General features: G+C 41.1%; 1 protein-coding gene across 3 annotated transcripts in view; it reads left to right on the forward strand.

Moving 5' to 3' along the window:
• The window catches only part of LOC128514718 (cilia- and flagella-associated protein 57-like), a 51468-nt gene that overhangs the window by 4525 nt on the left and 19839 nt on the right, over window positions 1-27104 (forward strand). For all 3 annotated transcript variants that reach the window (XM_053488543.1, XM_053488544.1, XM_053488545.1), the window contains exons 3-17: window positions 2205-2515; window positions 3321-3556; window positions 4976-5138; window positions 5389-5529; window positions 5669-5808; window positions 7576-7741; window positions 8297-8407; window positions 8899-9105; window positions 10911-11084; window positions 12580-12741; window positions 13242-13397; window positions 15039-15132; window positions 15348-15517; window positions 17346-17507; window positions 17696-17863. In XM_053488543.1, coding sequence (XP_053344518.1) covers window positions 2205-2515; window positions 3321-3556; window positions 4976-5138; window positions 5389-5529; window positions 5669-5808; window positions 7576-7741; window positions 8297-8407; window positions 8899-9105; window positions 10911-11084; window positions 12580-12741; window positions 13242-13397; window positions 15039-15132; window positions 15348-15517; window positions 17346-17507; window positions 17696-17863 — 2561 coding nt within the window. The remainder of the gene's footprint in view (window positions 1-2204; window positions 2516-3320; window positions 3557-4975; window positions 5139-5388; window positions 5530-5668; window positions 5809-7575; window positions 7742-8296; window positions 8408-8898; window positions 9106-10910; window positions 11085-12579; window positions 12742-13241; window positions 13398-15038; window positions 15133-15347; window positions 15518-17345; window positions 17508-17695; window positions 17864-27104) is intronic.

Here is a 27104-nt window from a genome sequence, read left to right on the forward strand (position 1 = left end):
TGTTTAATAATGTGGAACAACCTTCTTCAGTACTTTTTTCTTTAATTGGGCTCATCTGGGAAACTAATTATCACCGGTGTCTGAGATTCATTTCAGTGATCCAAAGAGCCCTGAGACACAATACCATCCATGAGTTTAATTTAAAAACTAAACATTTAATGTTTATGACACTTAAATCCAATTTTCATACAGTAATAATTTCATACAGGAATGCGGTGTAATATAATATAAAGAAAGCTAACAACCATACCTAATAACAACACTAGAAACCTTGAAAAAAGAACAAAAAAGCATGAAGCATGGCAAAAGACAGTTTGTCCAAAACAAACGAAAAAGAATAGGTTAACAAAACAGCAGTATAACAAAACAGATGCAAGACAAAGTAACTTTACTTAAGCAGGCTATTTATAACAAAACTAATGAGCCACCTCGGTTCAGGTGAGTGCTCCCATCACCCGACCGAGGTGCATCCTGGGAAACGCAGTCCAAAAATAACAAAAATATAAAAGAGTCTCAGGGCGACCTCAAGGGGTTATCCCTAACATAACTCCCCCCCAAAAGGCGTTACTCTGAAGCGCCACTGGATGTCCAGGGCACCCTCCCCAAGGTCCTGTGTCTAGCCTCCTGACACGGAGGCTGCAGATTCTGTCCCTTGGGCAGGGTGGCAAGTCGAGCAGGACAGGAAAGATTCCTCCCCATATACTAGGCGTGAGAGCTGGCACGAAGTTTTTAAAGCTGGGCGGCGGAGCAAGCACTGGCACGACGCCGCCGAAGCCAGGCGGCGGAGGGGAATCTGGGTTGTCCTCAAACCCAGATGGCGGAGCGGGCACTGGCACAATGTCCTCAACACCAGGTGGAGGCGGAAGCATGACGTCCTCGTAGCTGGGCGGAGGAGCGAGCAGTGGTTCAAGCAGTGCAGGGCTTTCTGGCTGGTCTGAGCCTCCACCGAGGCTAACTGGCAGGTCTGGTCCTCCACCGAGGCTAACTGGAGACTGGGTGATGGATTTTGATTCACCTGCCTTTTTTTAAGCTGGGCGAGCTGTCTCCGGAGCTGTTCACCCTCCTCCAGCAGGGTATGCATGCGTTTAAGATCTTTAGCAGCATGGCACACGTTGAGATCCTTGATAAGCTCACCTGCTCGCTGTTGGAGTTCTAACCACCGTCGATACTCCTCGCTCTCCGCCCTCCAATGACACACAGTCCGGGGTTCCTCTTGAGTCTGCTCAGTGGGCGTTACTGTTACAGCCACAACCGCACCCCCTAAAATCCAAATATCCAAGGGAGGCCCCTCCGCTATGCCACTGTAATGGTCTTGCATTCTGTCTTGCATTCCGTCAGGGATGTAGTGGGGTTGCAGGCGAGGCATAATCGCAGAGGTTGAGACCTTATAGATTTTTAATATAATATAAAGAAAAGCGAACAACCATACCTAATAACAACACTAAAGCCCTTGGAACAAGAACAAAAACAAGCATTTAGCATGGCAAAAGGCAGTTTATTTCGCGATTATTTTCGAAGGTTAAGTGCAGGTTAATTTGTTTTATTTTTACTTTACATCAGTGATTCCGTTAGTGTGCACTTGCTCGAGTGTTATTAGCAATGTTCCTTATTAACATTTTGTTAATATGTTCACATTAGTGTGTGTATATGTGTGTGTGTGTGTGTGTTTGTGTGTGAAACTTAAATAAGAGAGGAGGAAGAGTTACAGTTTAAGACTAGAAGAGAGAGAGGGGAGGGTCTGAGTCCTCCCCTCCTCTTACTTCAGCTTCACACACAAACACAATGCTGCGCGCATAAACGAAACACTTATTTGTTGGACTTTATTTGTACTTTTTTTAAAGGTAAACTGCAGGTTAATTTTTTTATTTTTTACTTTATATTTTGTATTAACTTTTTAATGTATTTATTTTTGTTGGCTGTGGAACAAATAAGTTGAGTTTCCATTATTTCTTATGGGGAAATTCACTTTAATTTACGAGTGTTTTGAAATACGAACAAATTCGGAACAAATTATGATCATAATCCAAGGTTCCACTGTATCTGTTTAAAATGTTTAAATGTTTAATGCATTTACTTCAGATGAAAAGTGTAAAGAAAAACATTTCTGTTAGGAAAACAACAAAGAGTTTTCAATGCTTGTCCAGCTGGAGCAACATTGGATTTTTTCACTAGAAATATTTAGTGCCTAAATGTTACCCCCACAGGTACAAAGGGAAACAAGGGCTTGCAGTCCCTGACTTTAAGCCTTGACCAGCGCTACCTGGCTGTGTCAGAGAGAGGACAATGGGGTACAATAACCATCTATGAACTAAAAACTGAAACGTGCCCCATGAAGCAGGTTTTAAAGGGCCAGGACCTCGGCGTGCATGAATTTGTCTCCCTGGCTTTTTCTGCGGATTCCAAGTATCTCCTGGGCCAGTCTGGAGGACCCAAATGGTCCCTCTTCTACTGGCAGTGGATAGAAAATGAGGTCATTGCTACTGCACAGACTTCTAACAGTGCGGTTGTCAGTCAGGTAAATATTCTAAATTTCTTGTAGTTGTAAGTGAAGGCAAATAGTCTTTGTAAGTCTGAAGATCTATCTCCATATGTGTTTAAATCATGGTAATGAACACGCCTTATACACTATCTGTTCCACCTTCTTCAATTCATCTTCAGTAAACCATTTGTCAATGTCAGAATCATAAAGGATCTGGAGCATTTTCCAGAACATTAGATGCAAGGTCGGATGAAAAAAAGGATGGCACGCAGTTTGCAACATATGTTGTTGTTAGTCTTTTGGCTGCTCCAATGATTAGGGCATTGGCTGAGAATTAAACCTGGGCCTTACGCATGGCAGACGCGGAACCTCCCACTGAGCCACCAATGCCTCTTTTAAATTGCAGCATTTACTGTATCTAAAAAAAAAGTCATATTGTAACCCAAAACCTTGTTATGGCAGATCAGTGTGTAAATATTTTGTACATACAGTATACATCCATATATAAAATATGCATAAACTGATCAGCCAAACATTAAGACTGCCTCGGTTTTAGTTCCCCTTGTGCCACTGGGGTGGCTCTGCCTCACCTGGTGTATAGATGATCAGTTTTGTTTAGGTCACCTTGCAGTGGAGTTAATGATATGGCTGATATATCTAGTTTGTTGGCTATGATAAAATTCTCTACTTTATAACATATTCTATTTCATTTAACGAGATCATTGTTCATGCTTCTTTGTAGCTAGCTTTGTAATTTATGACATCAGGGTATGTATTCCTGTGCCGTGTATCTGAAGTGAACTAAAATTCTCCTTTTTTGTGTTCTCTTTTTTAATCCTAGGTAAGCTTTAACCCTTACGATGAAAAACAGATTTGTGTGAGTGGGAAGGGACTCTTGAAGCTCTTTGAGTTGCAGAAGGGCTCCCTGAGACAGGGAAAGTCATTCAGGGTTGAAAAGGAGAACATCCTGTGCCATACCTGGCTGTCCAGGGACTGTTTCATCTCAGGAACTGAGACAGGAAAGTTGTTGATGGTGAAGTCCAGCCGTCTGCACAACCTGGGGATGCCGTTTGACAGGTAGCAATAGAGAGAGAGATGCAGAGAACATCTTTAACACCCTCTTACTTATTTTGGTTGTCTGTTTTATCTGAACCACAGCACTCAAAAAAAAATTAACAAGGCAGGTTGTTCACTTTACATAATATAATTATTTTCAGTATACTCATAATAATTGTATTTGTTGACTTAAAATGTTTTTTTTTCTATTAAGGGTAACGTTTTTTTTTTCTATTAAGGGTAAAAGGTAATTTCAAATACGTTGTCTAATCACAAACCATTCATGTTAAGTCAACATTTCATACACTACATACAGCGGGTGGTAGTAGCGAGACGCCAGCCATCATAAAACGCTAATGAAACAAAAGAGCAAGACGCATCAAACTACACCTGCGCAAAGTCAATTGACTCCCTGCCTGCATGTGTTACCCCCTGCAGTTTTGTCCGTTTTGACAGAGGAAGGTCAACACCCGAAAAAGTTGTTTTGGATGCAAAATATTTAGGCTTTGCAGAAACTTTAAAAAAAAACTGTTTGTATTTGGAACAGCAAAAAAATAGGGGTAAATGTTCGGTTAATATGTTAAGATTGTGTGGTTAAGATTCACACAGTAAGAACATTTTTTTTTTCTTTTCTTTTTTTGTGGGTGCCATAATTTATTTTTCTTATGTAAAACATGTCCAGAATACTGTTGAAAGAAATTTTAAAGATAACTTTAACTTCAACTTTAATGTTCTTTATTTGTTAAACCCACAATTTTCCCCTCTTTTTAAATGTGTGAAAGTTGACAGTAGAGTTAAAAAAGTTAGGGGAAAAAACATGTTAGAATATGTTGCATTTTGTGTACAGTATGTCTTTCGTATTGTTGGACCATAATATTTTTTATTTCTCGATTTCTCTGCTGCATTTCAAATGGTACCAACTGTTATTAAAATGCTTGTGACAGTAATGTTGTTGTGAATAAAGGCCCTTACAAGTGTTAGTTAAGTTTACTAAAATCATTTGTGTGGAACTGGTTAACTAATAAAAATTAAATTTAGTGAAAGCATTCTGTTTTGATTGATTAAGCCTAAATTAAATGTTTTGTTGTAAAATAATTATTTTACTTAAAAAAAAAATTAATATGCAACTTCTAAAAAATTTAGTTTTGTCCATACTACATGACTGACTCTTGTTAGTTAAACTCAAATTTCTTTTCTTGAGCAAAAGTCATTGATAACATTTGGCTTGAATTAAAAATATAATTTTTTACAAAAAAACAACTTCATTATATTTGATAAACTTAAAATAAATGCTTTCAACTTTCATAATTAATTTTCGTGCAACCTGTTGACAAGAAAAAAGTAATTAAACCCAACATTTAATTTTTTTGAGTGTACAGTGTAAAATATTATTTCTATAGAATTTCAATCCTCACTGTTCTTTATTTTGTCTTTTGCCAGTAAAACAGATAAAAAGGGCTTCTCAGCTCCTGGCCTGCTCCCATCCGTCACTGCCATCACATCATTTTCTAAAGGTTTTGCCTGTTCAGCTGGGGTAGGATTGGTTTGTCTTTATGAGAACTCAGATGGGAAGGACGGTTACAAGAAGAGTGCAGAAATTAGAGTGAGTAGTATTTACATTTAGCGCATGTGAGACAAGTGGAGAATTTAATTAAGTAGGCTGTTACTGGATTTTTTAGTAATTTTTAAAGCATATTCGCTTTTTTCATATAGTACCCTGCTCCTGGACTGTGTGGGTTTTTGCTGTTCTGCTGGATTGATATTCTGACACTCTGTACAAGTATTGTTTGTAACTCGTTTGTCAGGCTAAGCATGTGCATACGCATTAAGACCAGTTTTCCTTTAAACTGCAGATACCCGAGGACACATACACAAATCAGCCACTTCAGGCAATTGCCATGATGTGTATCAGTCCAGAAGAGGAGACCCTGGCTGTCAGCACAGACCGGGGACAACTCTACAAGATAAGCCTCAGCTCACCCGAGATTAGCCTGGTAACAGAGCAGAGTATATGATAGTAGATATGATAGTAGAAGAAAGCTATTAAACATGAACTGACTTTTTTTCTGCTTTAAGACAATCATCATTGTTAAAAGCACTATAAAAAAATCTCCATTGCTTTTATTTTATCAGAATAAGAAGGATTATTTTGAGTTCCTGTGTCATCCGCTTCACTCAGGGAGTATTACCGGTATGTCTGTCTGTTCATCGAAACCCCTCATCGCTACCTGCTCCAAGGATGGCACTGTACACATTTGGAACTACAATTCCATGTAGGGACTGGAAAAAAGCAAAAATCACAAGCGCTACATACAGTGGTGTGAAAAACTATTTGCCCCTTCCTGATTTCTTATTCTTTTGCATGTTTGTCACACTTAAATGTTTCTGCTCATCAAAAACCGTTAACTATTAGTCAAAGATAACATAATTGAACACAAAGGTTTACGTTATTAAGGGAGAAAAAAAAATCCAAACCTACATGGCCCTGTGTGAAAAAGTGATTGCCCCCTTGTTAAAAAATAACTTAACTGTGGTTTATCACACCTGAGTTCAATTTCTGTAGTCACCCCCAGGCCTGATTACTGCCACACCTGTTTCAATCAAGAAATCACTTAAATAGGAGCTACCTGACACAGAGAAGTAGCCCAAAAGCACCTCAAAAGCTAGACATCATGCCAAGATCCAAAGAAATTCAGGAACAAATGAGAACAAAAGTAATTGAGATCTATCAGTCTGGTAAAGGTTATAAAGCCGTTTCTAAAGCTTTGGGACTCCAGCGAACCACAGTGAGAGCCATTATCCACAAATGGCAAAAACATGGAACAGTGGTGAACCTTCCCAGGAGTGGCCGGCCGACCAAAATTACCCCAAGAGCGCAGAGACAACTCATCCGAGAGGCCACAAAAGACCCCAGGACAACATCTAAAGAACTGCAGGCCTCACTTGCCTCAATTAAGGTCAGTGTTCAAGACTCCACCATAAGAAAGAGACTGGGCAAAAATGGCCTGCATGGCAGATTTCTTAAGGCGCAAACCACTTTTAAGCAAAAAGAACATTAAGGCTCGTCTCAATTTTGCTAAAAAACATCTCAATGATTGCCAAGACTTTTGGGAAAATACCTTGTGGACCGACGAGACAAAAGTTGAACTTTTTGGAAGGTGCGTGTCCCGTTACATCTGGCGTAAAAGTAACACAGCATTTCAGAAAAAGAACATCATACCAACAGTAAAATGTGGTGGTGGTAGTGTGATGGTCTGGGGTTGTTTTGCTGCTTCAGGACCTGGAAGGCTTGCTGTGATAGATGGAACCATGAATTCTACTGTCTACTAAAAAATCCTGAAGGAGAATGTCCGGCCATCTGTTCGTCAACTCAAGCTGAAGCGATCTTGGGTGCTGCAGCAGGGCAATGACCCAAAACACACCAGCAAATCCACCTCTGAATGGCTGAAGAAAAACAAAATAAAGACTTTGGAGTGGCCTAGTCAAAGTCCTGACCTGAATCCTATTGAGATGTTGTGGCATGACCTTAAAAAGGCGGTTCATGCTAGAAAACCCTCAAATAAAGCTGAATTACAACAATTCTGCAAAGATGAGTAGGCTGAAATTCCTCCAGAGCGCTGTAAAAGACTCGTTGCAAGTTATCGCAAACGCTTGATTGCAGTTATTGCTGCTAAGGGTGGCCCAACCAGTTATTAGGTTCAGGGGGCAATTACTTTTTCACACAGGGCCATGTAGGTTTGGATTTTTTTTCTCCCTAAATAATAAAAACCATCATTTAAAAAATTGCATTTTGTGTTTACTTGTGTTATCTTTGACTAATAGTTAAATGTGTTTGATGATCAGAAACATTTGTGTGACAAACATGCAAAAGAATAAGAAATCAGGAAGGGGGCAAATAGTTTTTCACACCACTGTATATACATGTATGTACATACAGAGTGTATTTTTTTTTACTTGCTCTTAACAGAATAAATTTTTTATTTAAATTATGTCTCTTCTACTGATTTTTGATTGCATGGATGTGTCATGTTCCTCTGCAGGTTTCTCGAGCAGTTTAAGGAGTTTGATGAAGAGCCACTCTGTGTGTCAATACACCCGGGCGGCCACTCCATCCTGGTGGGCTTCTCCACCGATGTCTGCCTCATGAACTTATTAAACGACAGCATGCGCATTGTCCAGAAGTTCAACATTCACAATTGCGCTGAGGTGGGTCTCCACTGACATGACCTTAGTGTTATACATTTCTTTATTAAAGGTTTTGAACATTTCAGTGGGCAGACGTCTCCATTTATAGTTAAATAGGGCTTACATTATAAGCTGGCTCTCAATTTACATTCTGAGACATTTAATGTAGATAGTTTTGATAATGTATTGTAAGGTTTTATACTGATTTGTTTGACTTGACTGATTTGGTTTCCATCATTAGTCATATTAAATTAAAAATAAACGGTAGAACTCAGTGGAGAATTTTTTTTTTGCACTAATTAAGATCTCACTGTACGGTAAATACAGTTTTACATTTCTGAAGGTATTCTCCATGATAAGAGAATGTTAATTGCATTACAGTGCCTTAAAAAATAATGTATGGTTTTGTGCAGCCACACAAACAGACACAGTCCACTAGATTGGACAATTCACACTATTAATCTGAACAGAATGATTGAGATTAGTTACTACTGTTGGTGCTTGAATAGGGAAGAATTCAACAGCTTCATTGATTGTCTGTCATGCATTGAAAACAATGCATCTGTGTCTCCACAGTGTGTTTTTAACCATGATGGCAACCTGTTCGCTGCCACCAGCAACAAACTTATATATATCTACAACATCAGAACCCAAAACTCACTGGAACTTGTTGGCCACCCAAAGAAGGTAAGTACAAATGGTGTTTCATAACATTTATCTCCCATAGGCTCTATGTGCAGGAGGCATGCCGTTGGAAATGTGGGCCTCATTTAGTCCTGCTATGCAAAACAAAATACACAGGCATACAATACAAATGTTATGCGGGCATGTAGTTTTGCATATTTCGATTGCAGTTTCCCTGAGATATTCAGGTTGTGTTTCCAAGTTATGCATTAGCATTGTGTGTGCTAATAAATATTTTGCCTGTGGATTTTATTATTTTTTTAATTTGATTTATTTGATTTTTAAATTTTTTTTATTTTTATTTTTGGCAGAAAATAAATCTTATCAAATGCAACCTAGCATTTCTGTCAGAAATTGTAAGTCAAGTTAGTTAATGAATATAATTTATAATGAATAGAATTGTTTTTTTTTTCAATTATTTGCCTTTTTTAATATAGAAATTTTAAGTAAAATGGGTAAATAACATTTACACAACCCTTGTTCCAACCTTTCAGGTTCAGTCTGTAAGGTGGAGCGATGATGACCAGCATCTGGTCTCATGTGGGCTGGATGGAACCGTGTATCTCTGGAACACTCTGACTGGCACCTATGAGTCTAAGAATGAGACTGAATGTAGCTATGCTGATGTAATGTTCTCACCTATCAATAAAAGCATTCTTGCTGTAGACCGTTCCAACCTTAAGGAGATCCAAGATGGAAGGGTAAGTTTAAAGTAAAATACAATTGTTTAGCTTCTTTTACAATTACTGCATCACAACCAGGGCTGGGCGATAAAACAGTAATGTCGATAACGATAATCCAGCTGGCTGAGTGAACGCCTTGCCTGAATCTCAACAGCCTATCAGATGTCCCGATAAATGAGCTTGCTACGAGTGACCAGCAAACAGCCAATAAGCTTACGCAGCTATGCTACGTTGGGTAATCACCACCTCAGGTCAGAATAACACACGCGAAAATGAGTGCCGTGCCACGCAGCATGGAGGAGATCGTGAATTAAAAAGGATGCATCAGCTTTCCAGTTTTTTGGTTTCTTATCTTGTGACCAATACCAGAACAATGTTGTGTGTAAGTTTTGCAAAAAAAAAAAAAAAAACAGTCCCGGCCAAGTATGGAAACACAAGCAACTTATTTAATCCTCTTAACCACTTCCACTCTGAATTTAAAGCATGTCGTCTCTCTACCTCAGCTCAGCAAATCGCCCACAAGCAGTCAGCGATGGAGTGGTGCTCAGCAACAATGCCTTATGAAAAATCCTCCAAGCGATACAATAATATAACCATTGCCGGCCTGTATATATATATATATATATAGGGTTTTTTTACTCACTGTTGTTGTGAATTGTATCATGTTTAATGGGTCCATGTTTTGCAATTACAGCAATATGTTTATGTATTCACGTTCTATTATGATGAGAAAGCAATGGTTTTAATTACATGCGCAGAGCCCATGTAGGGCTCTAGGTGCCCTAGTTGACCGCCTGTATTGGCTGTTGGATGGGCCGGCATTGGATCTAGCCCACGCGATCGCATACTACATTGCCAAAGAAATACTAACAATTAGCGTGGTAGAGAAGGTAGGTAGCGTGGTCCCGGGCCTCGTATATTTTACAAAGACTAAAATCCCAGCACTTTATTGGGAGTGTAGGAAAGCAGTGGGGAATGAGCTGTAGTCTGGACAAGCCACACGTGTGACCAGTACATCAGCTCTTAAGTGTACATTTTAATGATGACAACTGCTATCTAAGGGGAGTACAGTATATGCTTAGAAACTGCATATTTTCCTGAAGACCACAAGGAGAATTTTTTGCGCAAAACCTGGCTGAATATAGTGAGTCGCTTTACTCAACAACTGAACTCGGACGTGGTGTTTTGGCCACCACTTACACTCAGTAAGGACAGTTGTTAATCAATAGTTGCATAATCATCCACATACAGTACAGTTTCTTTAGATGTAGTGCTACATGAGTGCAAGTTCCCAAGAGTGAATGAAGCTTGCAAAAAAATACCTGTGCATTCCAGCCACCAGCACCTCCTCAGAAATAATTTTTAGCATAGGGGTAATGTGGTCAGATGTACTTGGGTAGCATTAAACACACACCGCCATATACTTTAAGTGTACTTGAAGTTGTTTCACTTTAGCACACAAAAGTATACTTAACATACTTAAAATTGTGCTTTTGTACAATTTAATTACAACTTAAATGCATTTAGTACAAAATTAGTTGTTCCAAAATAGCAAACTTTAAGAATACTAGTCATTAGTCAGGGGCAAGTACACGTAAGTATGCTTTGGCATGCTAGGATTTAAAATAGTAACAATTTAGCATACTTTTTTTTTTTTTACTTGTATGAAAATGCTTCATTTACTGGTATGTATGCGTCACAGATTCGTTTTTTATCTCGGTTTTAACACTATGATCCTGAAGATGTTACATTTTGTTCTCTATATGTATATGGACAGAACGCTAAGGTTTACTTGATTTAAATATTTTTTTGTTTGTGTTTAGATCCAAACTGAATTGACCTCAGAAGGCCTAAGCTACACAGCCATTGCTAGGACTCATTTAGGTGAAAGAATCTTCGTCGGAACCTCCACTGGTAGTATCAGGGTATTTGAATACCCTTTAGACCAGAAGAAACCCTGGGCAGTATATCAGGCTCATTCTCGTCCCATCACCAAAGTACGTCTGTGTTTTAATATCCTGGAATATTAACAACTGAAATAGTTTGTATATAATAGGGACATGTATCTAAATATCCAAGCCATACAATGAAGCTGTGGGAAAAAGTAGTGGAAGCTAGGTTAAGGGCAGAGGTGAGGATTTGTAAGCAGCAATATGGTTTTATGCCTAGAAAGAGTACATCAGATGCAGTATTTGCTTTGAGGATGCTAGCGGAGAAGTACAGAGAAGGTAACAGGGAGTTGCATTGTGTCTTTGTAGATTTAGAGAAAGCGTACAACAGGGTGCCAAGAGAGGAGCTGTGGTGTTGAATGAGGAGGTCTGGAGTGGCAGATAAGTATGTTAGAGTAGTGCAGGACATGTATGAGCCAGTGGTAAGATGTGCTGTAGGTGTGACAGAAAAGTTCAAGGTGGAGGTGGGTCTGCATCAAGGATCGGCTCTGAGCCTCTTTTTGTTTGCTCTGGTGATGGACAGGATGACAGATGAGGTAAGACAGGAGTCTCCATGGACTATGATGTTTGCAGATGACATTGTGCTCTGTAGCGAGAGCAGGGAACAGGTGGAGGAAAATTTGGAGAGGTGGAGGTATGCTCTGGAAAGCAGAGGAATGAAGGTTAACTGCAGTAAGATGGAATACATGTGTGAATGAGAGGGACTCAAGAGGATCGGTGAGGCTACAGGGAGCAGAGGTAAAGAAGGTGCAGGACTTTAAGTACTTAGGGTCAACGGTCCAGAGCAACGGAGAGTGTTCAAAGGAGGTGAAGAGGCGGGTACAGGCAGGTTGGAATGGGTGGAGAAAAGTGTCAGGTGTGTTGTGCGATAAAAGAGTATCAGCGAGAATGAAAGGAAAGGTGTACAGGACAGTGGTGAGACCAGCGATGCTCTACGGCTTAGAGACAGTGGCACTGAAGAAAAGACAGGAGGCAGAGTTGGAGGTAGCAGAGCTGAAGATGTTGAGGTTCTCCTTGGGAGTGACAAGGATGGTTAGGATCAAAAATGAGTTCATTAGAGGGACAACCCACATTAGATGTTTTGGAGATGAAGTCAGAGAGGCCAGATTGGGGTGGTTTGGACATGTTCAGAGGAGAGATTGTGAATATATCGGTAGAAGGATGCTGAGGTTGGAACTGCCAGGCAGGAGGTCTAGAGGAAGACCAAAGAGGAGATTTATGGATGCAGTGAGAGAGGACATGAAGTTAGTTGGTGTGAGAGAAGAGGGTGCAGAGGATAGGGTTAGATGGAGGCAAATGATTTGCTGTGGCGACCCCTGAAAGGGTACAGCCAAAAGACAAAGAAGAAGATATATCTAAATATCCTTTTCCTTGGCTACAGTGAGGTCAATAAGTATTTGATCGCCCTGTGATTTTGCAAGTTTGTCTTACTTAGAAATCATGGAGGGGTCTACAATTTTCAGCATAGGTGCATTTTTACTGTGAGAGACGGAATCTATTTCTATCATTCTCTTCCATTAAACTTTAATTTTCTTGTGCGCAGATGGTCGTCACACCTAGCGACCAGTTCCTCCTGACTGCCTCAGAGGACAACTGTCTCCTTGTCTGGGTGATTGCTGATCAGGATGGACGAACACTAGAGATGGTGCAAGACATGGATTATACTGAGGAGATTCTTTGTGCCAAGAGTTATTTGGAGGACAAGGTAAATATGACCACACAATGAGCATTATATGAGTACATTAACAATTATTTTTGATTTGTATTAAAAAATACAATACACACTACAGTACTGTGGAACCATGCATGCTCAGTTCTCTGCATAGCAATGGCTGTGGAACTGATCTAGGCCATCGCTTCATGTTTCATAGTGATACAGCTGAAGGATAAAATGCTCAAACTGTCATCCTAAAACGTTGCATCGATAGCTTTTTGTGTTATATAGAGGCATCTATTACCTGTAATAAATTGCAGCCTTTTGAGATTAAATAATTGCACAGGTCCATACAGCGATTTAGATTTTTGTGTGATTAAATGTGCAGCACGATCACTGGGCCTCACAACAAACAAGAACATATACAAATCAAGTAAAACTTATTGTTTTGTCCATACACACTTAGAAGAGAACAAAATGTTTAGGATCCTCTTCTGGATCATAATTATCTTTTTTTTTTATTATTGTATTAATCTTCTATCATCATCCAGGAGGATAGTATATCTGAGCTCAAGGCCCACGTCGAGTGGCAGAGGTCGGAGCTGGAATACAGGCTGAATATGAAGGACGTGGACTTCAAGAAGAACTTGAAAATTGTTATGCAGAATTATGTCCAGCAGATAGAGGCTCTGCAAGACCAGATGAAGGTCAGAACGCAAGAGCTCATGTTTATGATTAATCTAAGTGGTAGGTCTTTATTAGTCAGTATCTTCTCATAAAGGCAGCACAATTTTATATTTAATTATTTTGATATTCAATTTGATTATTTGACAAATATCTCTATTGCAATTTAATTGTGATAGTAACCATTAAATGTAAATTCTGGTGTTTAAACATTTTAATATAGGCTAACAGCGAATAATGGTATAAATGATCACACTAGAGGATATTTGCTAAGCTGTTCTGATTTTGCTAGCTGTCCTGTACCCCCGCCTAGTGCTCTCAAGTCCGCTGGAGTAGGCTCCAGGCCTCCAGTGACTCTGTACAGGATAAGCAAGATGTAGTAGAACAAGTGAAGAAAAATATGAAAGTTTCTGGATGTTGTGAAATGGTCAGCAGAGGGCACTGTGGTTTAAAATGTCTAAAAAGGGGAACACCACTGCCTAAAGAATAGTAGAGTAACAGATTAGTAACAGCTAATTGTGGTTTAAATGATTTTACACAGCTTTAAATTGATCTTCTCTGATATTATTGTATTCTTATGTCAGATGATTACCAAGTTATATTTAAGCAATATCACTTAATATGGAGTTCTGTTGTGATGAATATCAGCATGTCTGTGATGCTGTCATAAGCACAAGAGCACAGCATGAGTACCGAAGATATCACAGCTGCATACCACTGCACAAGCTAATACAACAGCGCAACCTCCTCCTTCTTCTTCTTTGTGTTTTCCGGCGGTTGGCATCCACTATGTTGCACCACCGCCACCTTTTGGTCTTCATCTCTCTCATCTTCTTTCTAGACCTGTCGCCTTTAAGAACCCATCAGATACTTTCTTCCTTGTCCTCTTTTTCTAAAATGCTTTCCAAATTGCTATTCCGAATGGAATTTGCTGTGGTGTCTTGTTATCGTTTGTTGCATTTATACAACAGAACCACAGACACGATTTTGATCAACAGATTATGATTTGTTTTCTTATTTGACCAGTTATTTTGCTCTGCCAACACAAATTCTTCCACAACTGGTTGAAGTAACTAACCGCGTCGTGGAGGAGGAAATGACGAACAGTTTTGTTTTTTGTTTTTTTTACCAGTACAATGTAGTCAGTTATAAGATGAGCAGAGTGATGCAAGTGATACATATAGTTAATGCTCCAGTGCTGTTACTGTCTATCACCACTTATGAAATTCCTCTCGTCCAATCAGTTTGCTCGGTCAAAACTAACTGTTATATAATATATCCATCCATCCAAGAACCTCTGTAGCCTAATTAGGGACCATAGGGGCCAGTGATCACCATTGCAGGAGAATAGTGACCACTGTAATCACATTCCCATTTTTTTTACGACCGTGGTAGGTCCTCCGGTTAACATTCGTCATAGACTGCAAGCAATTTCGGAACGACAATTAGTCTAATCTACATGTCTTTAGGCTGTGGGAGGAAACTTGAGTACCTGGAGGAAACCCACCAAGCACCGGGAGAACATGCAAACCCCATGCCCACAGACCCCGAGACCTGGATCTCGGAGGTGCAATGCGACAGTACTATCCATTAAGCCACTGTACTGCCTACAAAAATAAATATTAAGGAATAATTAAATGGAAACTGCATGTATCTGACTGTAGGTGCTGAACACTGAGAAGGAGGATCAGAAAGTCTTCTACCAGGACACAATAGCCACTATGATTGAAAAATACACCAAAGACCTGAAGGATGAGGGTGAATACACGCACTATATGTTTGCATTATTTCCAACTTGCATTATTCATTGCAGGTCAGAATCAGAATGGCAGAATGTGTATACCATTTATTTTTACCCTAAAATGAACTTATTTCGATGAGCTGCAATCATGTGCTTTTGTTTAATTTTGTGCTCCTTCCTATAATACAGTAATATATTATTAAAACACATTGCTATTTTTTTCTGTTCTCAGAGCTGAGCTACAGCAAGGCCATGGTTGCTGAGCATGATAAATATGTTGATTTGGAGAAGAAAATGCAGATGATGCAGCAGAAACATGAGAAAAAGCTGCAAGAACGGGAAGCCAACTACCTTCATTCCATGGAAGGCATGAAACAATCCTATGAAGCAAAACTGAAGGAGGTAAGGAAGCTATCACACTGCTCTTTTGTTTTTGATGTGACTGTAATGTAATTTGTTAGGGTCAATTTGGGGGTCTTAACACGCTCATGACAATTGGCACACAGGTTGAAATCTGCTGGATACCTGCAATCCCTAAGCATGTGTGTGTGTGTGTGTGTGTGTGTGTGTGTAGGATGGGTGGTGTGTGTGTTTTTGCTGCATAGTTCATATACACTTGCACATATACTGTACATGTCTAACTCACATTGAGCTAAAAAATCTTCACTATGCATGTCATGGGCTCAGGTCAACAGGAGGTGGACACAGTGCGATGGACTTTAGTAAGCTATTGCTTCCTTTAATATAATAGATCCATTCTATGAGGAAATATAAAAGGCTTAGAAAATTTCATAACTAGTTTTATAATTCATTTGTCAGGTGAAAAAAATCGCTATGGTACGAGGCAGGAGACTCCACAGCTTCGGCTCTTTGTTCATTGTTGTGCTAACACCAAACTTAGACACAATGTACGTATAGGCACACATAACAACATCAAACAGCCCACTTGTCTTAATAAATAAAATTAAATATTAGCTGGTGGGGTGATAAAACATACAAATAAAAGATATGGTGCACCACACAACCATGTGTTATTTTCCATGGTGTGTGTGTTTGTGACATGTGAGGGTTAATGTGTAAGATCTGGGGAGTTTCCAGGCCATGGACCCAAAATTTCAGCATTTTGATCCCCGAGCCACTTTAGTTATCACTTTTGCCTTATGGCACGGTGCTCCATCGTGCTGGAAAATGTATTGTTCTTCACCAAACTGTTGTTGGATTGTTGGAAGAAGTTGCTGTTGGAGGGTGTTTTGGTACCATTCTTTATTCATGGCTGTGTTTTTGGGCAAAATTGTGAGTGAGCCCACTCCCTTGGATGAGAAGCAACCCCACACATGAATAGTCTCAGGATGCTTTACTGTTGGCATGACACAGGACCGATGGTAGTGCTCACCTTTTTTTTTCCGGACAAGCCTTTTTCCAGATGCCCCAAACAAAAGGGTTCATCAGAGAATATGACTTTGCCCCAGTCCTCAGCAGTCCATTCACCATGCTTTCTGCAGAAGATCAATCTGTCCCTGGTGTTTTTTTTTTTTTTTTTTGGAGAGAAGTGGCTTCTTTGCTGCCCTTCTTGACACCAGGCCATCTTCCAAAAGTCTTCGCCTCAGGAGACGATCCTGGCGCTTGCTGGACTTTCTTGGACGCCCTGAAGCCTTCTTAACAAGAATTGAACCTCTTTCCTTGAAGTTCTTGATGATCCTATAAATTGTTGATTAAGGTGCAATCTTAGTAGCCACAATACCCTTGCCTGTGAAGCGATTTTTACGCAACACAATGATTGCAGGTCACCATGGTTAACAATGGAAGAACAATGATTTCAAGCATCACCCTCCTTTTAACATGTCAAGTCTGCCATTCTAACCCAATCAGCCTGACATAATGATCTCCAGCCTTGTGCTCGTCAACATTCTCTTTGCCTCAGTTATGAACGTGTGAAACTCGACAGACAAAGCCCATGCGTACTACTCGTATGTCAAAACCTCGCCCATTTATCAAGTTAAAATGTATTTACAAATTTTTCATTGTCTTGCAAAACGTAGACCCATTAGACCACATCCAAGGTTCTAATGTATAAGTATAGTTTAATCCTACAATTAGCCACTGATATTCTTGCTGTTTATATTGACCAGGTTTATTCGTGAAGTTTACTATGTGGGGAATTGAAATACTTTGTTTTAGTCGTGGGATTAGCACCTTTGTTTACATTTTAGTATCTTTCTCCTTTCTACAGCTTCAAGACAAGTGGGAGGAGGAGGTGAAGAACTTTCAGGTGTACAAGGAAGCTGCTGAATTTGAGATCAAGGATATCTACCGCTCCTACAACCTCGATCTCCAGATGGAGGCTGAGACCCAGGAGAAGCTTCAGCTTGATATGAAATTCATGGAGAAGAAGGTGTGTTTTTGAGATTTGTTTTAATTGGTGCAAATTTTTAAGATGCACATAAACAGCAAACGGTTAATTTTTTTTCAGTATTTTTTGCAGATAGTACACATAGACGTGAAACTTCCACCACTGTTAGCCAAGATATGATTTAACACACCCATATGATGTAATTAATATATCCAACTGTTTGTTTTAAGATAGCACAGCACGAGGCCTTGAAAAGCAGGATAGAAGATCAGGGCTGCAAGATCAATAATCTGCAGCAGGAGACTGAGGACCTGAAGAAGCAACTCAGGGATGCGAAAAAAAACATTAATGATCTGACAAAGGAAAAGGAGGACCAAAGAAATACGATCAGTGACCAGGTGACCTCATGCGTAACACTAGACATTCTTTTTGGAAACTTTCTGTTATTGGGGCCCAAGGCCTATGACATCAGCACTATGACATCCAGGCCTTTTTGGTGGGGCTCAACATGCTCAAAAAGACATGAAAATCAGCACACAGGTATAATCTGCTATCATTCGCCAGTCTGAGAGTCTGGGCCCAGGGCTTGGCAGATTTCTACATTTCTAGATCTCATTGAACTGATTAGATTTTGATATACTCCCTCTGGAAGATTTATACGATCACCACCAGCCCAGGCACGCATGATCTCGCGACATTTACAGTAGATCGCGAAATTGGTAGGGTATTTTTTATGATGCCAAACCGTTCAACCGTGGCGATGCCTTAAACTTATGGTATGGTAACCTTAACCAGCTCAATATGAGGAACATTCTGTTGAGTGACAGATACCACGACCTGCTGCGGCAGTGCGCGGCCAAGACACATGACGTACGTCTGTAGGGGGCAGTCATGTTTTAATCTCAGGTGTCTACTAAAGCCGGTAATGTATTAATATCTCTTAGATGCCTACTGACAGCAAGTGACAGAGCTCATAAAGGTGTAAAGCTTGAACTGTAAATACATATATATATATATATATATATATATATATATATATATATATATATATATAGGGCCCAAGCACTATAGGTTGTGCTTTCCTAAGGATTTTTTTTTTCCACCCTTTTGGACTTTTTGGAAGTCTTAACATGCTCAAAAACTCATAAAAAATTGGCAGACAGGTTGGAATCTGCTGCCATTAGGATGCCTGAGAGTCGCGTGGCCCGGGGCCCAATTTGCTGTGCATATGCACACAAAACTCAGTACGCATTTGGAGCTCATTAAGCCGAACAACTTTCGCTCTGCATGTCATGGGCTTAATTCAACAGAAGGTCAGTAATTTTGGGTTGTTCGCAAAAGCGCACCAGATGGATTTTAATATAGTACTCCTAGGGAATTTATACGATCGCCACCAAAACTAGGCCGATGTGATCTAATGACGTTGTAGAGGCATTTTTGATATCTCAAACGGGTCAGTCGTGATATTCTCATAAACTTGCGATGAAAAATGAGTAAAAACTTTCAGTGTGGCATTATATTTAGTGGCACGTTCAGTAACATCACATTGAGCAACATCATAGTGTGATGCTTTTCTTCCAGCATCTGCGGCCTTTAGTACACATTACAAATGTTAACACTCAAACACATCTCTCTCTCACACACACACACACACAAACACACTCATACATCACAGACATACACACTCACTTCATAAATTTTAACACTCTCACACACACATCTCTTACTCTCTCTCACACACACACACACACACACACACACACACACACACACATGTATGATGTGTTCAAGGTCGGCTATTTGTAGGTCTTAACGCGCTCAAAAGACAAAACAGATTGTGGCGATGACGCGGGGTGCTTGGGCCCGTCATCGTTGCTTGCAACTATATTTAGGGCCCAAGCACTGTAGTTCTTATTATAGTACCGTAGGCCCTATTGTTTTTCTAAGGATTACAATTTTTTTTTTTTTTTGCAATCATCCGGGTACTTTTGGGGGTCTTAACATATCCAACATGTCCAGTGAAACATGTCCATCACAGCACCCCTAGCAGATCTTGCCTCATAGCTCATACACACTTGCACGTATGCTTATATAAACCCGGTATACATTTAAATCTCATCAAGCTGAACAAGTTTCGCGCTGCATGTCATTAGGTATAATCCACAGGAAGTCTGAAATAGGGGGTTCGTTGGATATTAACTTTAAGTGTGGAACACAGTAGGCAGTCGGTTAGAACTGTGTGAGATGGTTTCTTAATTGAAGAGAAGCACTCAAGGGGTTGAAAGAGATCTTATTTACTGAAGACTTTGCAGGGATACATGCATGTGTGGTTTTTCCCATGTACGTACACTGTAACCCAGTACTCGATATCAACTTCTTACATTAACACAGAACTAACTAGAAGGAGGCTGCTGAACTTTCCGTCTTCTCCTGTGCACTGCGTCTCTCTTCCTGCCTGCCGTATAGCTCCGCCTCCTTATGACATGGCAGCCATGCTGCAACTCTGATTGGGCAGAATCTTCTGGGTCTTAAAGGGAACCGGGCCTTTTGTACAGCCGCCCCCGAGTTCAGGAACTGAAGTCGCTCATCAACAAAAGGGATGTTGCTGGTCTCAGTTATCCTCGGGTATGGTTGGAAGTTGGATGAGACGGGCCACGACTCGTGTGTAGGTCTTCCCTTTGACTTCTACACTGGCAGTCCGAACGCGACCATCAGCGCCTGGAAAAACCTTGGTGACCCTGCCTACCGGCCAGAGGGCCCGAGGAAGTTGGGGGTCGATGATTAAAACTACATCTCCGACTTCTATGGCCTTCTTTCTCCGTTGTCCATTTCTGCCGTGCTTGAAGACCTGGTAAGTAATACTTCAGGAAATGCCTCCAAAAGTGTTCCGCGAGGAGTTGGCTGTGGCGCCAGCGTCGCCGACTTAGAATCTCCGATTCCTGGTAGATGACTTGGGGTATTGACGCGTCTCGACGGCCAATCAGGAAGCAGTATGGGGTGATCGGGTCAAGGTCAGCTACGTCGGAGGAGGTATACCCAAGAGGCTTTGAATTAAGGATGCCCTCCACTTCAATCAGAACTGTCTTTAACACTTCCTCCGTAACAGTCTGGGCTCCAATGGTTACTCAGAGAGCTGCCTTAATAGAGCGGATCACTCTCTCTCAGCATCCACCGAAGTGAGGAGAACTTGGCGGATTGTAAGTGAACTTGATCTGCTGCTCGGCAAGATGGCTTTGTAATTCGTCTTGAAGGGTGGCAAAGGCCTCATTCAGCTCACGTTCCCCTCCCATAAAATTGGTGCCTCGGTCATTCAACAACTCATATGGTTTGCCTCGTCTAGCAATAAACCGTCGCAGAGCCATCAGAAACGAGTCAGAATCGATACTAGTAAGAAGATCAAGATGGGTTGCTCTTGTGGTCATACACTTAAAGATTATGTCCCACCTCTTCTCATTACGTCAGCCATCTTAATGAGGAAGGGACCGAAACAGTCCATGCCAGTCGAGTAGAAAGCCGGTCGGAAGTACCTCTGTCTAGTGAGGGGTAAATCAGCCATGAGGGGAATTTCAGGGCGGCCCTTCCACTTCCTACACTCTGTGCACTGGCGCTGGTGACGACGGACAGCCTCCCGCCCTCTAAGTATCCAGTACATCCTTCGGATTTCGGCAAATAATCGCTCGGTACCTGGATGATGCAGCTTCTCATCATAGTCCTTTATAATTAGTACTGTGATTAGATGTCGGGGGTCGAGGATGACTGGGTGTACAGCATCCTTTTCCAATACCTCCCAGTGGCGTAGACGTCCCCCTACCCGGATAAGTCCGGTATTAGCATCAAGCTCTGGGGAAAGTGTTATCAGTCTACTCATGGATGATATAGGTTTCCTACCTGCCAGATGACTCATATCATCAGGAAAGGATTCAGTTTGAGCTTGGAGGACTGCATTTCGAACGTCCCTCTGGATATCCGCACTGGAGGCATAGGCCGCCCCATGAAGCTCTTGTCCATAGGCATCCAGGCACTCTGCCAGCGTGTCATAGTGCTGCAACTCAGTCGAGGGTGTGGTCGTGGTCACTAACCCAGAGAAGGATGAGAGTCTTAATTCGCAGCTTGGCTCTCCAGATGATAAAGTAGGCTGCTCAGGCCAGCTATCGGGGGGTAATACAAGGAATGTCGGCCCTTGGCACCACCGGCTACCGGTGGAGAGTTCCCGCAGAGGCTTGCCGCGAGTGATGTTTGCTGGGTTATCCGCAGATCTGACATAGCACCAGACAGCAGATGCTGTCATCTCCTGGATGTTTGCCACTCTTGTTCCCACAAACACCTTGTAACGACATGACATGGACGTCAGCCACGTGAGCACCGTGGTAGAGTCAGACCAGAGTACAGTGGAGCGAATGGGAATGGTGAGCTCTGTGGTCAGAAGCTGGGATAGTTGCGCTCCGCTAAGGGCGGCACAAAACTCTAGGCGTGGTATGGATTGTTGCTTGCGGGGGGCATGAGTGCGAGGGGCGGGTACAGGTGTCAATGTGCGACGAGGGGTCTCCCTCCTGGTGCTGAATTGCTGGATTTCCCGCTTCAGCCAGGCAGTCTTAATCCCTTGCAGGGTAGACAGGATCTCAGGTAAAATGTGGCTGCGAAGCTCATCGTTGTCCCTCTTCATCTCGAACCACATAGACTTTATATCAGACAACTGTTGAGTTCGATGTAAGTATTCTCTGGGCTCTGGTGACACATCTCCAAATGGCTCTGGCCATACGTCTCGGACGACTAGCTCGTCCGTGTACGAGAGCTGACTCAGAGGAGATGACGATCTTGAGACGTGTTGTGACATGGGTGCAGCTGCTTCCATTCCAGCTTCATTCGGATGTAGACCTGACGGCGCTTTCCTCTCCGAGTCAGTTCCTCTGACGTGATAATCAGTAAGATATGTAGGCGGCCTTATTTGTCGTCTAGGTCGGACAACAGGAGGATCTGACTTATGATGGGACGTCATCTCTCTACTATGATTCACAATCCGGCTCGAAGGACCACTTGAAATGGGGGGTTCGTTGGATATTAACTTTAAGTGTGGAACACAGTAGGCAGTCGGTTAGAACTGTGTGAGATGGTTTCTTAATTGAAGAGAAGCACTCAAGGGGTTGAAAGAGATCTTATTTACTGAAGACTTTGCAGGGATACATGCATGTGTGGTTTTTCCCATGTACGCACACTGTAACCCAGTACTCGATATCAACTTCTTACATTAACACAGAACTAACTAGAAGGAGGCTGCTGAACTTTCCGTCTTCTCCTGTGCACTGCGTCTCTCTTCCTGCCTGCCGTATAGCTCCGCCTCCTCATGACATGGCAGCCATGCTGCAACTCTGATTGGGCAGAATCTTTTGGGTCTTAAAGGGAACCGGGCCTTTTGTACAAAGTCAGTTATTTTAAGTTGTTTTCCAAAGGTAATGTTCTTATATCTTGAAAGTGTAAAGTCCTAATGTTTCAAAACATTTTGCGTAGAAAGAAAACTGGTTGTGAGTAAATTTGCTTAGTTTGATGATTTTCTGATGCTCAAATGGCTCACAACTAAATTTTACATTTATGAGCCCATTGACTAGACAAGGTTTTGGCCTGACTCCTGCAGTACCAAACTATGTCCACTAGATTGAGGTATTTATCCTTTTAATATGGCTTCATGTTTACAATTTAAACACATACAAAAATATTAAATATAAACACCACACACACATACACTACACATCCTACACACACACACCTTACAAACAGACATACACTACGTGTGTATGCACAAACACACTCGTACATCACAGACATACACACTCACTTCACAAATTTTAACACACACACACACACACACACACACACACACACTAACCATCCTACACACACCCTCTACACACATTACACATCCAACATGCACACATTACAGATCCTACAAACACACACACACACACACACACACACACTACACATCCTACACGCACTACACATCCTGCAAAAACAAACCGGGCCCAAATAATCTCAAAAAAGGGTTTAGCTATGGCCATGCCTAATGCTAAAAATTGGCTAATTGTACTGGAGAAAGAGATGCGTCTTGAGTCGTCGTTTAAAGATAGTCAAAGTCTCTGATGTACGGACATCTAGAGAAAGTTCATTCCACCACCTAGGTGCCAGAACAGAAAAGAGCCTGGATGAATGCCGCCCTCGATCCCTGAGAGATGGTGGGATGAGGCGAGCAGTGCTGGAGGATCGGAGGGAACGTGGTGCAGTGCTTGGTGTAATTAGCGCAGAGAGGTAAGTGGGTGCTGGGCCAGGAGTGGGTGCTGGGCCATTGGTGGTCCAGGAGGATGAGGACAGATGACAGTTTAGCAGATCTAGCAGCATGGAGCTTCTCAGTGACTGACAGAAGGGCAGTCTCTGAGGAATGTGCCACTTTGAATCCAGATTGGTTGGGATCATTAAGGTTGTTCTGTGAGAGATAGAGAGACATTTGATTATAAACAGCTCTTTCAAGAATTTTGGAAATAAAAGAGAGCAGTGATACCGGGCGATAGTTGTTAACTTCTAATGGGTCCAGGCAGGGTTTCTTGAGGATGGGAATAACCCTCGCCTTCTTAAAAGCAGCAGGAACATGACTAGATGATATGGAATGGTTGATGATGGCTGTGGTTAAGGGAAGAAGGTCCCGTGAGATGGCCTGGAGCATTGTGGAAGGGATTGGGTCTACTGAACAGGTGGTGGGGTTAGATGACGAGATGATCTGTTGAATCTCATCAGATGACAGGTTGGAGAATTCTGCTAAAGGAGGGAAGGAAAGGTCCTGAGGTTCTGCCGTAGGAGTTTGGTTGAGAGCGAAGGACTGGCGGATTGCTGCAATCTTTCGATCGTAGAATGTGGCAAAATCATCAGCAGTCAGAGAGGAAGGGGCAGGAGGAGTCGGTGGGTTGAGGAGAAAATGTTGTGGAGTTTGCCAGGATCATGTGCAGAGGCTTCCAACTTTTGTCTGAAGAAGGTAGTTTTGGCAGAAGTCACATCACATAAGAATTTGGAAAGAAGAGTCTGGTAAGAGATGAGATCTGCATCAAGTTGTGATTTCTTCCATCTTCTCTCCGCAGTTTTTAACTCTCTCCTGTTGTTGCGCAGTACATCAGATAGCCAAGGAGCAGGACAAGATGTCTTCCTTGGTTTAGATGACAGCGGGCAAAGGAGATCTATGGATGAGGAGAGAGAGGAGAGGAAAGTTTCAGTCGCAGTCTCTAGTGGTAAAGAGGAGAAGGAGTCTGGGTCTGGGAGGAATGATAGGGTGTATGAAGACACAGAGGAAGGGGAGACAGAGTGAAGGTTTTTGCGGGTAAGAGAGACATTTTGGTGGTTAGGTTTACATAGAATGGGAAGGGTTATGGTGACGGATACCAGGTAATGATCAGATTTATGAAGAGGAATAGTAGTGATATCTGTGACTGGGGAAGGGCGGCAGAAAACAAGGTCGAGAGAATTCCCTGCCTTGTGTGTAGGAGGGCAGCTGTTTAGAGTTAAAGAGAAGGAGTTAAGGAGAGGGAGAAGGAAAGAGGATTGGAGTTTATCAGATGGAAGGTTGAAATTTTTTAAGTGAAAGCATTTCACTGCATATTGTACTGTGTATGACTGTGTACGTGACAAATAAAATTTGAATTTGAAATCTCCTAGAACAGTGAGAGGAGTGTTAGCAGAAGGAAAAAGACTAAGAAGTATGTCCATTTCATCTAGAAAGTTTCCTAGAGAGCCAGGAGGACGGTAAATAACTAAGATGTGGCGGTTAATTGGAGAGGTTACCTTAACTCAGTGGTTCTCAAACATTTTCGGTCATTCCCCACTTAAGGGGGTGGGCGAATTTTCAAGCCCCACTTGTCAACAAAATGATAACCAAAACGGCCAAGTGTACTATTTATTGAAAAATCAATTTCTAAACCAGTAAGATCAAATAACACCAAGTTCAAAACAGATAAAATACACGTGCAATTGTTATAACAGGCTTACTTTGTTACTTATCTAGAGCTTTCTTTCAAAGAAGTCGAGTGGCTTATTAATGTGACTGGGGTGTGTTGTCTCTAAGTGTCTTCCTACTTTGTCTCATGCTGTCTGCTGCCAGCGGTTCATCATAGGCTACATTTTGGTTGATTAGGCTGATGATGCTGAATCACCTGCTTTTTTGTGGTTCATGTAACAAATGTATCCATTGATGTTATTATGCTCACTACATACAGTACGCTACTGTGTTATGGTCTAAAATGCCCCCCCGCCCCCCATTGACACCCCCCCCCCCCACACACACACACACATAATCTCTTTCAAATAATATATTAGAACATAAATTCATAGGTTTATGGTTTACAAATGACAAATTATAACAAATTAATTTAATTATAAAGTAAGCAATATAAGAAAATTGTATAGGAGAAAAAATATATACATAATATATATTTTTTCATATACAACATGTATATTTTATATTGCTTATTTTATAATAAAAATTGTTTCCTGTAATTTTTCACTACAAACAATATTTATTTAGTGTAATTTGTGATAAATAATTTGTTATTTGTACATTGACAAACCCCTGCAAAATAAATGTGCCATAAAATAATCATTTTTGGGGATTTGTATTAATCGTCTCGATGGCTGTCACGTGCCCTAGGGTTAATTATAATAGTAATAATATATTTGATAATAATAAACCTATGAATGTATGTCCTAATATAATATTTGATAGAGATTATGTAGGGGGGCAATCCGTTGCAGGGGGGCATTTTAGCGCATAACACGTGTTTGTGTAAAAGTTTTTTTGTAAAGTTTGTTTGATATTCGCATCTCCGAATTCAATAGCTGCGTAAATAAACCCGCAAATAAGATACCCACATATATTTCCTCTCTACATTGTCTTTAAGCTCCATCCGCCTTAAATTATACATATTTAAAAGCATAAACACCATTATTCTCTACGGCGCAACGAATGATTTAGGGATCATCGCAAAATGCCGCACAGCAACAAAAAGCGTAGAACGATATTGATCTTCCCTTCTGTTTAGCGCCTGAAGGATCAAAAAGCAACTTTGTTGCCACACTGGAAACTAGAAATGCCAGACTAGTACTGCCTGATAAAATATTAATGTTTAACAAAAATACAGAAACATCAGCAGACACATTGAAATAAATTAAATGACGTATATAATACCGAATGTTTCCTTATATATTGTTCCTCTGCAATTAACATGCCGACGTTATACCGTTATTGTTGCACTATGGTTCCACTTATTCTCTGATGTTATTTTAATTTACTTGTATTAATGATCCATTTCTTTGTGTGTCATTATTTAGTTTCATGTGTCCGATAAAGAAAATAAAGATTAAATTAATCAATAAAGAAAAGCATGAATTAGAATAGGTACTTTCCTATTATTTTCCACTAATTCCCTCCCGTTCATTGCGCCCCACCTGTCATGTCTGTATTCCCCACTAGTGGGGCGCCCCACACTTTGAGAACCACTGCCTTAACTGCATGAAATTTAAATGATGAAAAACTGAGATGAGACAGGGTGATAGGCGAGAAGGACCATCTCTTGGACAACAGGAGACCCATACCACCACCTCTGCCAG

This window comes from Clarias gariepinus, chromosome 27 (assembly GCF_024256425.1).
Source record: "Clarias gariepinus isolate MV-2021 ecotype Netherlands chromosome 27, CGAR_prim_01v2, whole genome shotgun sequence".
In the NCBI taxonomy this organism is placed as follows: Eukaryota; Metazoa; Chordata; class Actinopteri; order Siluriformes; family Clariidae; genus Clarias; species Clarias gariepinus.